The following is a 15,016-nucleotide window of genomic DNA, read 5'->3' on the forward strand; positions in this document are numbered from 1 at the left end:
TAATTTATATTTTTTGAGAAAGATGTGTTTCCAAGGAAACAAGTTAAGTGGGGCCAAATCTTTGTGAGAAATCATCTGATTGTGTCATAGTATTTTTGGTCTTGGGTATTGCAGTTTACCTGTAGAATCTTGTTTGTCTAACTGTATTGATGGTGTGGGGGTACTCTGAGGACTAGGGGTAGGTTTCTTTGGACCTTTACCATCACCAATCTTCTCAACAGGTGTTTCACCAGGTATTAATTCATACTCTGTTTCTGGTCCAAATATATCCTGCAACAATGAAGAGTTCTTCACTAACAACCGATCATCACTAATCATGATATTAAAATCCATATACTTTTGAATGTACTGATGTCATGGATAAATTGAAGTTCCAGACATAACAACTTAAAGCAAACACATAGTCCCTCCATTAAGGCTTACATACATATTTTATTTACAATTGAAGCTATACAAACCTTGACATTAGCGATAAGGAGTTCCACTGCTCTAGTCTGATGAGGCATGTCTACTAGGTAAGCTAGAGAAGACGCTCCTTCCCTGTAATATAATATGGATCATTATCTACTGATCAGGTAAGTCAATATCTAACTGACCATAACTGTCTTCTACATAATTCAGACAAGAGTATTCTTACAAGTCATATGGTAAAACATATTACAGTGGGATCTAGTATATCTCTAAAAAGTACATTCATAAATATAATCATAACCATGATGAAAGTATTGGCATGGGACACAAATAGGGAATTGTACACATTAAAATAAATGTATGCAAAATTTGAATTTTTTATGATTTTTTTCAATCCAAGTGTACAAGTGTATCATGTAAGCCAAAATTCAAATCAAGCTCCCCACAATTTATATCTTTTCAAACTAAAAATGTTTGTAAAATAAGTATGTCCTCATTCCCTTACATAGAAGTAAACTTGCTGGAGAAAAATCTTGTAAACTGATTACAGCATCCTCTTAATATTGTTTGACTTTTGCACAAAGTTTGATTCAAATCTTTACTAGAATGAAGTCACTAAAATGGTAATTGCAACCAACTGTAATTGTAGTTCTGGACAAGAGGAAATGGTCATGGACTGATTCAGACGAGGACCACCAAAGTGTTATACTATCCCATCCAGCCTTTATCTCATGCTTAACAAGTGTATACATTCTACATTATACAGCATTACATCAGAATATGATATTCTCTAAACGGTTTTTAGAGGAGCCCATTACACAGTATTATATCAGGAGCACTGGCATTGATATCCTCGACAAGAGTGAGATGACTTACAAAGGTCTGAGTAACGTTGGACCAAACACAATACCCAGGTTACTTGCTGTCATCTGATTTGAACTGTAGTTATCAGCAATTCTGGAAATATCAAAAAGAATACTGTCATTACATATTCTCTCATGTTTCGTTCCAGCGTTAAATATCATAAATAGCAAAACATGTTGAAAGCATCTTTAATCCAATTTTGACAAAAAGTATTTCTAAAGATAACTTGTATTAAATTCAAACAAATTCTAATATAAATAAAATAAAACAAAATAAAAAAAAAATATACCAAACTTTTATTTAATCAAAGTATTTTTTTTCTTAACAAATAAACTCACCTGTGTAAGTGGTGCATAATAATTGCTGAGGTTTTAAAATTTGAGTATGGCAATTTTGATACAACATCTGCAAGCTGATTGACTGTTTCCTCGAGGTCAAACATTCCTGCCATCTGTTCCTTTAAAAGACAAATCAAATTACAGGTGTAAATAGGTAACATGTCAAATAAAGTGACCAAGTAACCAGGTGTTAATATCAAACAAAATCATGTGTTACTTGGAATTAAGTCCAGAGTCCTACAAAGCCAAAAGTGTAATTCACCAATGTAAAAACTGTTATGTGATCTTGATGTTTATGCAATATACAGAATTTTATTGAAGAATTGAAATTTCCAAAACTTGATGGTTGAAATTCACACATACTTAAGATTTGTTTTTTTATCAATTCACAGCCTACAGGAATAATCATCATTATTCAATAATTGCTTTAGACTTGGTCATACAGCATTTAACATCTCGTAATGTTACTATACTACTTTTAAAGAAAGCAACCGAGCATGCTTACCCCTTCATAAGTACTAATTGAAGCCCAATTATATCAAATCTTACCTTGGCAATTCTTATAAAACTTTGATAGCTTTTAAATGTTAACAATGGCTCTGGCAACTGAAAATGAAATGCAAAAGTTATAAAATGCTTAAAACTCAATTAAACATTCTTTGTATTTTCTAAGTAGCAAAATTTGATTTACAGATGATCAGCATTATTTGCAAGTGTTTCATCTAGTAATCTAAAATATATGATTTCTTCAACAGGATTATTTTTATTAAACAAAGATAATTCAGTTCAAAGTTATGTGAGAATAGTATAATCAATGTCATTATAATGCCACATTTGATTGGGTAATATATAGAACGAAAACAATGACTTGTACTAGGAAAAGAAACTCACCTGTCGGAGATAAAGCTTTAATACATTAGAGATAACATTATGATTTTCCTCGGTGAGATCAACAGAGTCAGGATCTTTCTCAAAACGCTGGCATAGACCTTCCACTTTACTTTTTACCCCTGATTTCCGATAAATACCCTGTTTAATAAAATACACATCATTAATACAAGCAAAGCAAATCTGCTTCATACCTCTGAAAAAAAATCATTTAAAGTGATGTTCAGATACTAAATATTAATTGATACATTTTGTCCCATTAAAAAATCACAAATCCTTTTTATATAGTAATAATGACTTTGATCTGAATTCCTGAAACACAAAAGTGAACACGACATTTGTGTAAAAACGAAAATACTACCAATAAAATAAGTGTTGATACACTTTATGTGTAACCTACAAACAAGGGCAACACTATGCACAATTCTGAACAGTGATATTGACCTGTACATAAGACTTTGAACTCTTTCTGAGATCCAAAGATTATATGAGGACAATGTGAATGAAGCTCCATGGAATTTGGCTGGTTTTACTCGATCAATATTGATCAATGGAAGGACAGACAAATAACAAAGAGGACACCCATATACAATGTCTATTACATTATACATTATTAAATGAATTAAGTGATGTCAGTTATTTTGAGATTTGAGAGTGTTAATCCTACCTCTTGATTAAGACCTCTTTTTTCAATTTCCTTCAAGCACTTGGTGATGATAGGAGGCACAGCAGATTTACAATGTTCCACTTGTTCCTGGAAGTCTACCCCAAACGTTGTGTTCCTCCGCCGACCACTAGGCTGAAGAGATGAGACACATATTTACATAGAAGCATGGCTAAATGAAAAAATTCAACTCCCTTATCTTTCTCAAAAGCATGTCACTGAGTCTGCCTCTCTGAATAAGCTAGTGATAGAATGTCTTGCACAATTTTCATCTTTATCTTATAATCTGTACATACCTTCAGAATACCGCGAAGATCCCCACCATCAGCTCCAGGTAGTGACAGTAAGTCCCCTGCAAAGATAAACAGAAGCATTATTCAAACTGATTTTTATCATTTCAAAAACACTGAAGAACTGAAAAGGCATCACATTTTTGGTAACTTTTAATATTACTAAATAAAGTTTCCATCAAATCTCCTTAATGAGGATTCAATAACAGGTATTCACTGACATACAAACATCAAATTTGTATAAACTGGTAAAAAGAATCCTTACTGTGTTGATCAGCATCATCCCTCTCATCCAGTCCATCCAGTGATCCTGCAGTCACAAGTTTCCTGTGACTGGTAGGGTGGGGACTACTGCTGGGGGAGGAGTCAACAGACTTACTGCTACCACTGGCACTGTCAGTGTCACTTCCCATCACAAGGCCAGGACTCCATGCCTTCACAGGAGCACGGTACCGGTCTGAAATAGTATGTATCTCTGGTAAACAACATTCACATAGTATCACTTTAAAGAAAAAAAAACACCATTGATGAATACCTATCAAGAGTGATTTTTTCTTTAAATATTAAGTAGTAAGCCTAAAGAAGAATTTGAAAATCAGATTTGCTTTAATACCCTATCACAACTATGCACAATCAATCCTGTGATAGAACCAACCTTCTTTTCCACAGGAGGTACTTTAAAAAGAACTTATGACATGGAATTCAAAAACCTGAGCTATCCCAGGGTAGGTATGTTGAGGTCAGCCCTTTTGTAATTGAAGAATATAGGCTTTCTTAGCTATCTTAGTGAGGGAAGGTAAGTCTTTATCTCCGTTTATAAGGGATGGTAAGTCTTCACCTACCTTTGTGAGGAAAGTTAAGGCTTTACTTACCTTTGTAAGGGAAGGTAAGTCTTTATCTAATGTTGTAAGGATGGTAAGCCTTTAATAAGCTGTGTCAGAGAAGGGAATCCTTAACCTATCTTTGGGATGGTAGGTAATCAGAAGATTCCTTGCCTTTGAATAAGACTTAAAAGTGATATTTCGCAGGGCAGGCAAGCCCAGATGAGCCCGGCTCTATATAATGCTTGAAAAGGTTAACCTACCCTGAAGTGGGGAGGAAAGCTGAGGTGAACCACCCTGGGAAGAAGGCTTACAGGTTGGATATTAACCTACCTTTGCTAGGGGAGGCAAGCTGAGGTGAAACCGATAGGGAAGAAGGCTTATGGATTGGTTTTTGACCTACCTTTGCGAGGGGAGGTAAGCTGAGGTGAGCCCTCTTGTGACTGAGGCCCTGAGGATGCAGATCCTGTAGATTGTGTACTTGTTTTTCTGTTCTCAATTTCTCTGTAATATCAATATTTGATACCAGTTTACATTTGTCAAAATTATTTAATGTTATCTTAATGTGGGGTAAGAGACATTCTAGCATATCATTATCGAAGATTCACTTTCCTAGATATGACATTATGATTACATAACAAAGTTTGCATGTCTGGTAAAAAAATCCTCCCATCCTTCCTACATCATCTGACCTGTTTATATAACATTTATCTTCAGCATACACTCTGTCTATATCATACTACCCATTAGTCTCCATGTGGGATAATGAACTATGTAAGAAACAAAATGATCTCATAGACAAAGTGTTATCTAATTTTATCACAATAGACAGTGTGAAATACCTCGATATAGTATATATACAAAGGGACTTTTTCAATTAGGAGATAAATCTGCTATATTTAAAATGTGCAGTCATACTGTGATTTACTGTTGCATATGAAATTTTACTGGAAATGTGTAGCAGAAACAGTAAAACAGATATTTATGACAGTATAAACATGCTAAACAGATGCGGCTTTCAAAACACTGTAGGACAATCCTTATTCTAATTTATGTAGTTTTAATCAAGCTTAAGTATAAATCATTGTCTTGAATAAATGCAGAGATCTGAATTACTATGCTCAAAATTACAATTTTAAGACAGTTAATTTTTATTGATATTTTGGAGACAGTCAGGGTCACTGGCATCATAAACAATTGCTATCCCACCTAAATATGCAAATGAGAAATATGGTCAGAGTACATCTTGGTTATACTGCTGCATAATTTCATCAACCTATCAAAAGCTGTGTTTTATCCGAAATTAATCCGAATATATGATTTTATTCCTGGTTCAGTCGACAACCAAGAAAACCTTAAGTAACAAAGGCATCCAACTGTGAATAATACAGTGAAGCTTTCATACACATAAACACATTAGGTCCTATTTGTCTCACCTTGTTGTATAAAAAGGTTCAAATGCAAACGGTTCTGTGTTTGTTGTATTGCTAGAGTTGACAGGCAAGCGTTTGACATACTCCTGGAACTGGACCCCACTTTCATACTGCTTTGTTGTCTCTGACAAAGTGTGATACTGTAAACATACAACATAAATTCTCATTGCCTAAAAAGTAAATTCACAAATTCTTAATATCTAAAATATAAATGATTTTGCCAAAATTTGTTTTGACTGAAATTCATTTATAAAATGTATTGCTTTTACAGTTGTAAATATTCAACAAATCAAGGTGAAGCATGAGAGTTTCTAGGTAGAAATTATGTTTGATTCACAGCTAATAGTTTCAATGCCATGTTGACCTTACCTGTATAGGTATGGGTGTTGAAACTGTGTGTAGGAGATGGAAGTATTCTATAGTAGCCTGAAATAAAAATGAGAAAGTGTGGCAGAGAGTTTTGAACAACCCAAACAAACATCAAAAACAACTTGTGTAAAACATCAACATTTTATTTCTCAGTTATTTAAATAATTCATTTTCAAAATATCTAACTTTGTTGAGGAGTTTTCAAAATAGCACTAATTGAAAGTGTCAACTTACCAGTTTTATAACTTGATCACACTGGTAAATCTGATCTCGTATTCTGGCTATAAGGTCTGCCTAAAAAACATATACAAAATACTAATGTAAATACATCATCCATTGTAACCTGATCACAATGGTAAATCAGATCTCATATTCCGGCTATAAGGTCAGCCTAAAAAACATACAAAGTACTAATGTAAAAGTAAATACACAATGCAAGTTTGGCATGACAGACATGTGTTATTTACTTGGTAATATTGTCTATCATTACTTGTCCAATTTTGAAAATTAGATAACACACTAGTCTCCAGTAACATCTGTTATGTAACCAGCACACTTTTTCACCACACAAGTACCTTTGTCTTTTCCAGCTCTTGCTGCCTACAATTTGCCTCAGCTACGCATGCCTTGTATGTCGTCTCAGCCTCCGCAGCCTGTTAAATGAAGGACTATGTTAGAATATGTCAAAATTAATCAGACCTCTTAAATGAGCCTGTAATAATGAAGATACATGTAAAGGCACTATGACAAAAACAAAAAAAAAAAAAATAAGCCAAAAAGCTGAAGCCTAAATTCTGCTTAATCAAATCTTCAGCTAAAATCATTTCTTTTGCATACATATTACTACAAATACTGATCAGCTATAAAATCCATGTTCATCTGGAGTTGCAAGAGAAGACTTTATACATTACACCTTAATGCCAGTGTAAACTTGATAAGTTTTACCATAATTTCTGAATTCGTGCCAGCGCCTGGCAGTCTTCAGACACAAACCTTGTGCATGGCCTCCTCTTCTAACTTTCGTCGTTTGTCCACCTTACTCAAAGCACTAGTACCAGTGCTACTTTGGGACAACATGTCCGCCTCCAGCTTGTTGGCTTGCTCCCGTACCTTCTCATACTCCTGCTGTCGTGTAACATACAGTGTCTGTGCCTTCCGTAAACTGTGAACTGCATCTTGCTGTCAGTTAAAGCAGAAAGTCTATTAAATCCCTGTATATCCATGTACATGTTAATTATACATGGCTTTCTAATATTACACTGCTAGAAGTTACATTAATTTCAAAATGATATCTTTTGTGGAGATTTCATAATGAAATATTTATACAATTACTATCATATATATTTGGCCAACAAACAAAAATAAAATATGCATATACACTGAATGTGACATAATACGATTTTACAACCTATTGAATATCTGAAAAACAATATTTTCCTTTGATCATACCATTCTCTTTACTTCCTTTAGCCAAGAGTCTTTGATGGTTTTCCGTTCTTTGTCGTGTTCTAACCGTCTGGCAGTTAATGGCTAAGAATAGAAAACAGAGTTCATTTTTCCAGCACATATGTAGGATAGGAACAATCTTTTAATCTTCTTTTCCTTGGTATCTTTAAAGAAGCATTTGTGTGAATATTTATAGGGTACAAGGCTTTTGGGAACTTCCCCGTTTTCAAATGGTTGTTGAAGTAACCTCATGCTATTTTAGGTAGACAAATATTGGTAATGTATTGATTAACAAGTTCTTACCTCCACAAACTTGGATGCCTGTAGTAACATTTGTGTAGCTTGGCAAGTACTCGCATAATCTTTGTCCTTCAAATCGTAAACAACAGATAAGTCATTTAAGACATATTAAGTAAATAACAACAAAGTCCTGGAACTGATAAACTAAAATAACGAGGTATACAGCATTCTAAATCTGAAGGCTGAAGACAGCATTCAAGGCAAATATCCTATAACTTGTATTCTCTAGAAGAAAACCAAATGATAAAGCACATCTTACCTGTTGTAGAACTGTACAATAGACTGACTGTAGAGGTAGGAAGGCCTGAAACACAATAATTCAGATAGAATCGATCTTTCTAGTCCTTTCACAATCTAAATGACATAATCAGGGGATTTGGAAATTTGAGCTTTTCACAACAATATCAAAAACAAAATTTGAAAATTTATAGTAGTCATACATCAAGGTGGAATTATCCACGGCTAAAACATGAATATGTATTCTTACATACAGTAAAGTCACTAGCTTTCATGGGGGAACTGTGTTTGTTTGTTGATCTTGTTGTTACTATAAATCTACGAATTCATATGTTCACAAACTGATAAAATATAGGCAATAAGAACATTTACCAAGTCATCTTTTTCTATGAAATTAAATGCTCATGAAAAAGCCAAATTTTTGAAAAACTACGAAAATAGAGCCTCTCCAAAACATATTATTTTTTCAACACTATACAACAATGACAACATTGTTTGTAGAAATTTTGATTTCTCTGTTAAATAATAGTATCCTCAGTTGAGACAGTGGGGTCTCAGATAAACAAATTATAACTGACATAAAGCATAAATTATAATGACATTTTTCAATAAAGTACAGCTTGATAACTCTACAAACCTCCTCTGTTAAAATAGGCTTCATAGTCTGAGCAAGGCGACCAAGATTCTTTGAGTAATCCGTCTCTATAAAATACCAAATACAGAATATAAGCATTTTCATTTTGTTCACTATCTTCATTCCATTTTATGAATGAACATATCCTGAATCTCTTGTATGTATGATTTCTTTGCACTTGACAGGGCAATATGATATACATTGGTATCAATGCTGCTTACACAAAATTTGACTTTCCACTGATCAGCTATGATTTATATCAAATGATCTCCAATTATGAAAAATTAATGGAGTGCTTATATCATAATAATGTAAAGATTTATATATTTTTTAATAAGGTCCAACCTATTTGTCCATAGAGACCAATCCCCATTGTACATGAAAATATCACGGTGCATTCATTTGAATTTTTGTATGTTTTATGTCCTAAAAAAGAACTGAACATTTTATCTACATTTACACATAGGTGACATTTTGACCACAAGATGCTGCCTGCCAAATTTAGTTAAAAAAAGCCCAGTGCCATTCTTGACCAGCAGTCATTTCGATGAATTACAGTCAATGCATAATGAACTCACATACATGGCGTAATACAAATGCTTATCTTTCAAAACCTGCATATATATGATGTGACTTTACCAAGTTGAGCCTTGCGTTCTATGTAGGAGGTGACATCCTTCATATACTTGGACCAGACCTTGGCACGTTGTAGTGCTACGTCCACCCCTGCCTGTAGTTGGCATAGAACACTGTCCACCCCCTCTGTGGTCAGCACTGCAACAGCTTAAAATATAGCAAATAGAAATTACAAAGGGTACACGGTCTTTTAGTTCATAGATATATATGAAGTTAACTGTTGAAAATCATACTTAATTTTCCAAATGGTACCAACTTATCAATGAACAAATTTCTCTCAGCAATCTATGCCAGCTAACCTCTACAAATATATGTTATATGAATATAAGTGTCTGCTATGTCAAAAAGTTAATCTGACTCTCAAAAAGGGTAACTATAACTGTGAAATCAAACAGGTGGGAAAATAAGAAGCACTTTACAGGTATAGAATGCATTGAGCAAGAAATGTAACTGACTCACTAACAAAGTTGATGAGGATAAAAATCTATGACAATTTACTTACTTAACGAGGCAAAAGAAGTCTATTAGTTTCCATTATCAAGGCACAGTAGTCTGTCAGTTTCAGTTTACTCCTTGACCTAGTCTCTGCCTTTTAATTTCCCTAGTTTACTATTTGACCTAATTTCTATTCCTTATTGACCCTTTGACCTAGTTTCTATCCCTTAACCTAGTTTCTATCCAGCTGTAATTGTTCAAAGCAAATTTTCAGTTTAGTCCTATGGGCTTACCTTTGTTACTATCGTCAGCCTCTGGTACTTCTTCCGTTCTATCCTGCGTAGAGGACAAGCCATCATATGACTGAAAATATAGCCAAATCATACTTTAAGCCAAGATATAAAATTTCCGTCAGTTTCATTACACACACAAAATGTCAACTGCAGTTAGCATAGAATTAAGTACCATCCATGTTTCATTTACGGAATAATAATAATGAGTAATACAAAAGACTAAGACTTTTTTGAGACAAAAGATAAAACTAAATTTGAATGAATGAATTTGAATACTTAATCAATTTGATCTGTATAGTCATAAAGCTATTATTCCTTACCATTGCCTTCACCGTCTTCTCTTGGAAAGAGGTATCCTGGTCACCCATTAAGTACTCAGAGACACTGTCGGAAATAAAACAAATTCAGAATTACTGAACATATCAGAAATAATATCAATCACATTATTGAAGCCTGACTGTAACAATAAGGGAAATCAAGAGCCTAAACATTTCTGTAGTTTCCTTAGTATCTACATATATCTTCTTCTGTTGTCTTTTTAGTGTCTACATATATCTTCTTCTGTTGTCTTTTTAGTGTCTACATATATCTCCTTCTGTAGTCTTCTTAGTGTCTACATATATCTTCTTCTGTAGTCTTCTTAGTGTCTACATATATATTCTTCTGTTGTCTTCTTAGTGTCTACATATATATTCTTCTGTTGTCTTCTTAGTGTCTACATATATATTCTGTTGTCTTTTTAGTGTCTTCATATATCTTCTGTAGTCTCCTTAGTGTCTACATATATCTTCTGTAGTCTCCTTATTTTCTACATATATCTTCTGACACAGGGGCTATTGATAATATAGAGGACAAATGGGATCTTGTGGACTAAGAGCATAAGGTTTATATATCCAGGCACTTCTCTCTTCCTGGGATTCATTCTTGAGCTTGACAAATCTTAGGCTAAGACAGCAAAAGTTTTCTAGAATGACCTTCATAAGAACTATGTAAAATGTATCTTTTTACTTCATTCCTCGATATCTTATATTGTATCATTTGTCTTATCAACTTACAGTCTGTAGTTTTAATTCTTTATATCAGTTTCAAAGCCAAATACTGGTAAATGTTTACACAAGAATGGAATGAGAGAATAGGTCTGTTGTAGCACTTTTGAATGATAATCTTTGAAATGTTGAATCTTAGAGGTGCATGTTGGTCATGTCATCATCCACAAAAGATAGCACACCATCCAAACTAATCATAATATGCTACTAGTGGGTTTCCAGTTCCTGTGTACCCCATTTAATGCCCAACAACAAACAAGGAGTAAGAATTGTGCAGTTCACTATCATCATCAGATGGATATATAGTGCCACAGACAGGTAAGCCTTGACACAGGTACATTTTGGTATACATACCTACTGCTGAACACCAAGGCTAACTGGTCTATTGCTTCAGAAAAATGTATTTCTGCAGATGTAGTTGACGTTCCAACATAATCAAAACCTAAAAGAAATGGTAAAGAAGCATAGTATATTGATTTTAAAAATGGTATTTGTGAGCGTATGTCAGAAACGTATAATTTAAACTGTAGATTTGTTTGAAAATGTAACACATCATACTAAAATGAAATTCTCTTCATGTCAGAGTTAGGTTAATTATTTGTTACCATTCATATCACAACAGAAGAAATTGTTCAAATTCAGAAGAGTACAAACCACATGTTTGTAACACATTAGGCTTTGAAAATGAGATCAGTGGAAAAATAATGATGGAATAGCAAGTAATTTCGACCATAAGAGATATTATACTAGACCATGAACCCACTTTTGACCTTGGAGATGAGAGCTCCTGATGCAGCAAACAGCTCAGTGGACTGAAGGACTGGGTAGCTTTGCAAGATATTCTTCAAGGTATATAGCACTTCACCAAGTCGCTCATGCGTTCTGTGTCTCAAGTCCTCTCCAGATTCTGTAGGAAAATTCATATGCGTACTTATCCACTTTGAAATTTATTACAGACATTAAATCCGAACGATTCTGAAGACCTAAAAAGTAACTAAATGTTACAATACACTTGAACAAATGTTTCAATAATTTAAGGATTTTAATGCAGGAAACCGACATCTTTCATCATGTATTGTAATTCATGTAAACTACAGACCAAAAAGAAAGATTACATGCCTGTAGAAGTTTGACTCATGACCTTGAATATTGGTCAAGGTAATTCATATGGCTCTTTAATTCAGCAGGTTGCAGCTTAAATTACATTATACTGGTATATACAATTATCTCACATGTTTCCTTCAGAAGTTGCTAAATGATAGTACTCGACCTCTGTGACCTTGAATGTTGTTCATTCATTTAATTTTAACCACATTCATTTGGATGTATATGTATACAATGCCCTCAGACAGACAATAGACTAGCTATGATAAGTCAGGTTTCCTTGTCTGTAACAAATCAAATAGCAAACCAGTGGTGTTAGGGTGGTCCAGTTTTATCACATTTGTCTTTCACCTAGTCTACCAGGGTTCAGTCCCCCAACATGAATGTGAAAACGTTTGAGGTCACCTGCCTGACTATATAAGATTTTCCCCGAGTACTCTGGAATCCTTTCACACAGTAAGACCCCATTCATGTTTCCATCAAGGCTAACTGGACTTGAAAACTTCATTGCATTGCGGTTACATAAGTCAAATTAAGTAAACGAATAATTGCCAAACAAGAAAAGTTAATATAAGTTGATATAAAAAAGTAAATATTACAAATAGTGACCTGCAAGCCTTTGATTCTATTTTTTTTATAATATATACATTTATCCTGCAACTGGTCAAATTAAGTAAACGAATAATTGCCGAACAAGAAAAGTTAATATAAGTTGATATAAAAAAGTAAATATTACAAATAGTGACCTGCAAGCCTTTGATTCTATTTTTTTTATAATATATACATTTATCCTGCAACTGGTGCTGACATTGTTGGAATTCACCTGTAACATATATTTTTGCTGTTTGTATAGAATAACTTTTTGTGATTACTCAAAAATTATGTTTAACAATAGCAAAAATGTTAAAAAAATAAGTGATCGTATATGTTTTAATGAACAAGGTTATTTACAGCAATTCATATTCGTCGAAATTTGGAACTATATTTCTATGCAGAGCAACCATTTTGGTAGATGTTATCAAGCAAACGTCAACGTCCGGTAAACAAAGATTGAACAACAAAACTGTGTGAAGTTTTCATTGTCTGATTTGCAACCAATGTTGCAGAACAAATAGAATACTTGGACATTGTCTTGAAATATAAGTTGCATTTTGGCTCAGAACAGAAAGACAAAAGTGGCTCATCACTTTTGACTTTCACCACCCTTGCTAAACTACAGCTTATATTTTACGACACTGACCATGTATTCTCTCTCTCTCTACATATATATGTGTGTGTGAGAAAGATGTCCTAAGGCTATATAACTAACAATACAGTCAAACCTTGTTATCTCTCATTCATATAACTCCAAAACCTTGTATAGTTTTAAGGTATTCTTTCGGTCCCGGCCAAATTTCTTACTAAACATTCAAACTAACTTAAATCGAATACTCAGATAACTGGAAGTTATAGTCCCGCTGATTTCAAAACAATGAGGTTTGAATGAATTTGATATGGCAAACAATCTAGAACAGTTTCTTTAATGGATTCTATCATTAGGATCTACCACTTACAATATCATAAATAACAAGACATCACAGACAATGTGAATACCCTCGCTCCCAAAACTTGTATGAAATTTTAAGTGTAAAATAAAAATGCAGAGTTATTTGGCCTGTTTCATAAGGCAATCTGTGCATGAGAAATATGTGTTAAAAATCTAAATTATTACTTTATATTGTGAAAGAGCATGTTGAAACTTTGAGTAAAAGTGACACAAAAAAAATCTGTCAATTTCTATTTCTAATTTCTAAATCGCAGCCTGTAGAGTGGTGATTTCGTTTGGGATACATACAAACAAACACATGTACATATGTACAGGCAGATCCCTACATACCCTCAATTATTTACTTTCTTCCTGAGGGCATGATAAGCGAAAGGCTTACCTGAGCACTCTCCAAAGACTCCTTTAAGTCTAGCAAGTCCATCTGAGAACCGCTTGACATTATGCGTGAGGTTGATGATGTCATCATGGTCAACAATGGCACCATCAGATGAGTCATTGTGGATGCTACCAAGAGATGTACTTTTGTTAAGTTGTTGGGTTGGACCACTGGCCTTCATTCCAGGTGCAGCAGACTCACTCACCACACCTTGGGATGGGGTCACCTGCAACACAAAATAAAGTTGTAAGTTAAGTCTTAACAAACTCATTCGGCTATAGATTATAGGGCCCCTCTATTACATAGCTATCAGCAAAGTTTCATCAACCACAACTGAAACCTATTTAGCAATAACTAATAGAATTCAGCTAAGTCTCACCCTTCACACCCTAGGATGACCACCTACATGTACATCACAAACAGGGGTGTCAAGCCCTCATCATCCTGGAAAGCCAGGTGTCTAAGTCTCACCAATCACAACTTGGAAAGCCTGATAAGTCCCACTGACCCATAACACAAATAATAGTGTCAGTAAAGCATACCTGACCTCAACACAAACAAATTTGGGCTACATCATTGAAATTAAGATTTGGCTCCTAAATCGCAAAAATGTCTCACCCACCACTCTCTTGGAATGGGTCCTCTAAATCATTAACATTGATTTCAGGTGTCAATTCAATTCTCAAGTCTCACCCACCACACCCTGGGACTAGGCTCCAGAGACCTTTACCATAAACAAATGTGTCAATAAAGTCTCATCCACCATTCATTGAGACTAAGCTGCACTGGCCTTTATTTGTAAATAAAGGTATTAGGTATCATTGAAGTCTCACCTACCACACCCTGGGACTGGGCTCATTAAGCCTTTATCAAAGGTTTCAATAA

General features: G+C 34.3%; 1 protein-coding gene across 1 annotated transcript in view; it reads right to left on the reverse strand.

Annotated features, from left to right (window-relative positions):
* Nucleotides 1–15,016, reverse strand: part of LOC132565585 (mucin-2-like) — a 45,018-nt gene that overhangs the window by 21,596 nt on the left and 8,406 nt on the right. The window contains exons 2-26 of the mRNA XM_060230229.1: nucleotides 14,135–14,357; nucleotides 11,869–12,012; nucleotides 11,460–11,547; nucleotides 10,380–10,443; nucleotides 10,060–10,129; nucleotides 9,335–9,478; nucleotides 8,699–8,763; nucleotides 8,084–8,128; nucleotides 7,828–7,893; nucleotides 7,528–7,608; nucleotides 7,072–7,257; nucleotides 6,654–6,731; nucleotides 6,313–6,372; nucleotides 6,079–6,135; nucleotides 5,713–5,849; nucleotides 4,680–4,780; nucleotides 3,721–3,912; nucleotides 3,462–3,517; nucleotides 3,169–3,300; nucleotides 2,505–2,642; nucleotides 2,163–2,219; nucleotides 1,614–1,732; nucleotides 1,288–1,368; nucleotides 459–540; nucleotides 120–270 (exon numbers count right to left, since the gene is read on the reverse strand). Of these exons, the coding sequence (XP_060086212.1) occupies nucleotides 120–270; nucleotides 459–540; nucleotides 1,288–1,368; nucleotides 1,614–1,732; nucleotides 2,163–2,219; nucleotides 2,505–2,642; nucleotides 3,169–3,300; nucleotides 3,462–3,517; nucleotides 3,721–3,912; nucleotides 4,680–4,780; nucleotides 5,713–5,849; nucleotides 6,079–6,135; nucleotides 6,313–6,372; nucleotides 6,654–6,731; nucleotides 7,072–7,257; nucleotides 7,528–7,608; nucleotides 7,828–7,893; nucleotides 8,084–8,128; nucleotides 8,699–8,763; nucleotides 9,335–9,478; nucleotides 10,060–10,129; nucleotides 10,380–10,443; nucleotides 11,460–11,547; nucleotides 11,869–12,012; nucleotides 14,135–14,357 (2,617 nt within the window). The remainder of the gene's footprint in view (nucleotides 1–119; nucleotides 271–458; nucleotides 541–1,287; nucleotides 1,369–1,613; nucleotides 1,733–2,162; nucleotides 2,220–2,504; nucleotides 2,643–3,168; nucleotides 3,301–3,461; nucleotides 3,518–3,720; nucleotides 3,913–4,679; nucleotides 4,781–5,712; nucleotides 5,850–6,078; nucleotides 6,136–6,312; nucleotides 6,373–6,653; nucleotides 6,732–7,071; nucleotides 7,258–7,527; nucleotides 7,609–7,827; nucleotides 7,894–8,083; nucleotides 8,129–8,698; nucleotides 8,764–9,334; nucleotides 9,479–10,059; nucleotides 10,130–10,379; nucleotides 10,444–11,459; nucleotides 11,548–11,868; nucleotides 12,013–14,134; nucleotides 14,358–15,016) is intronic.

The sequence above is a fragment of the Ylistrum balloti genome, unplaced genomic scaffold, assembly GCF_031769215.1.
Source record: "Ylistrum balloti isolate Yb309-2 unplaced genomic scaffold, AGI_CSIRO_Ybal_v1 Utg369726, whole genome shotgun sequence".
NCBI lineage: Eukaryota > Metazoa > Mollusca > Bivalvia > Pectinida > Pectinidae > Ylistrum > Ylistrum balloti.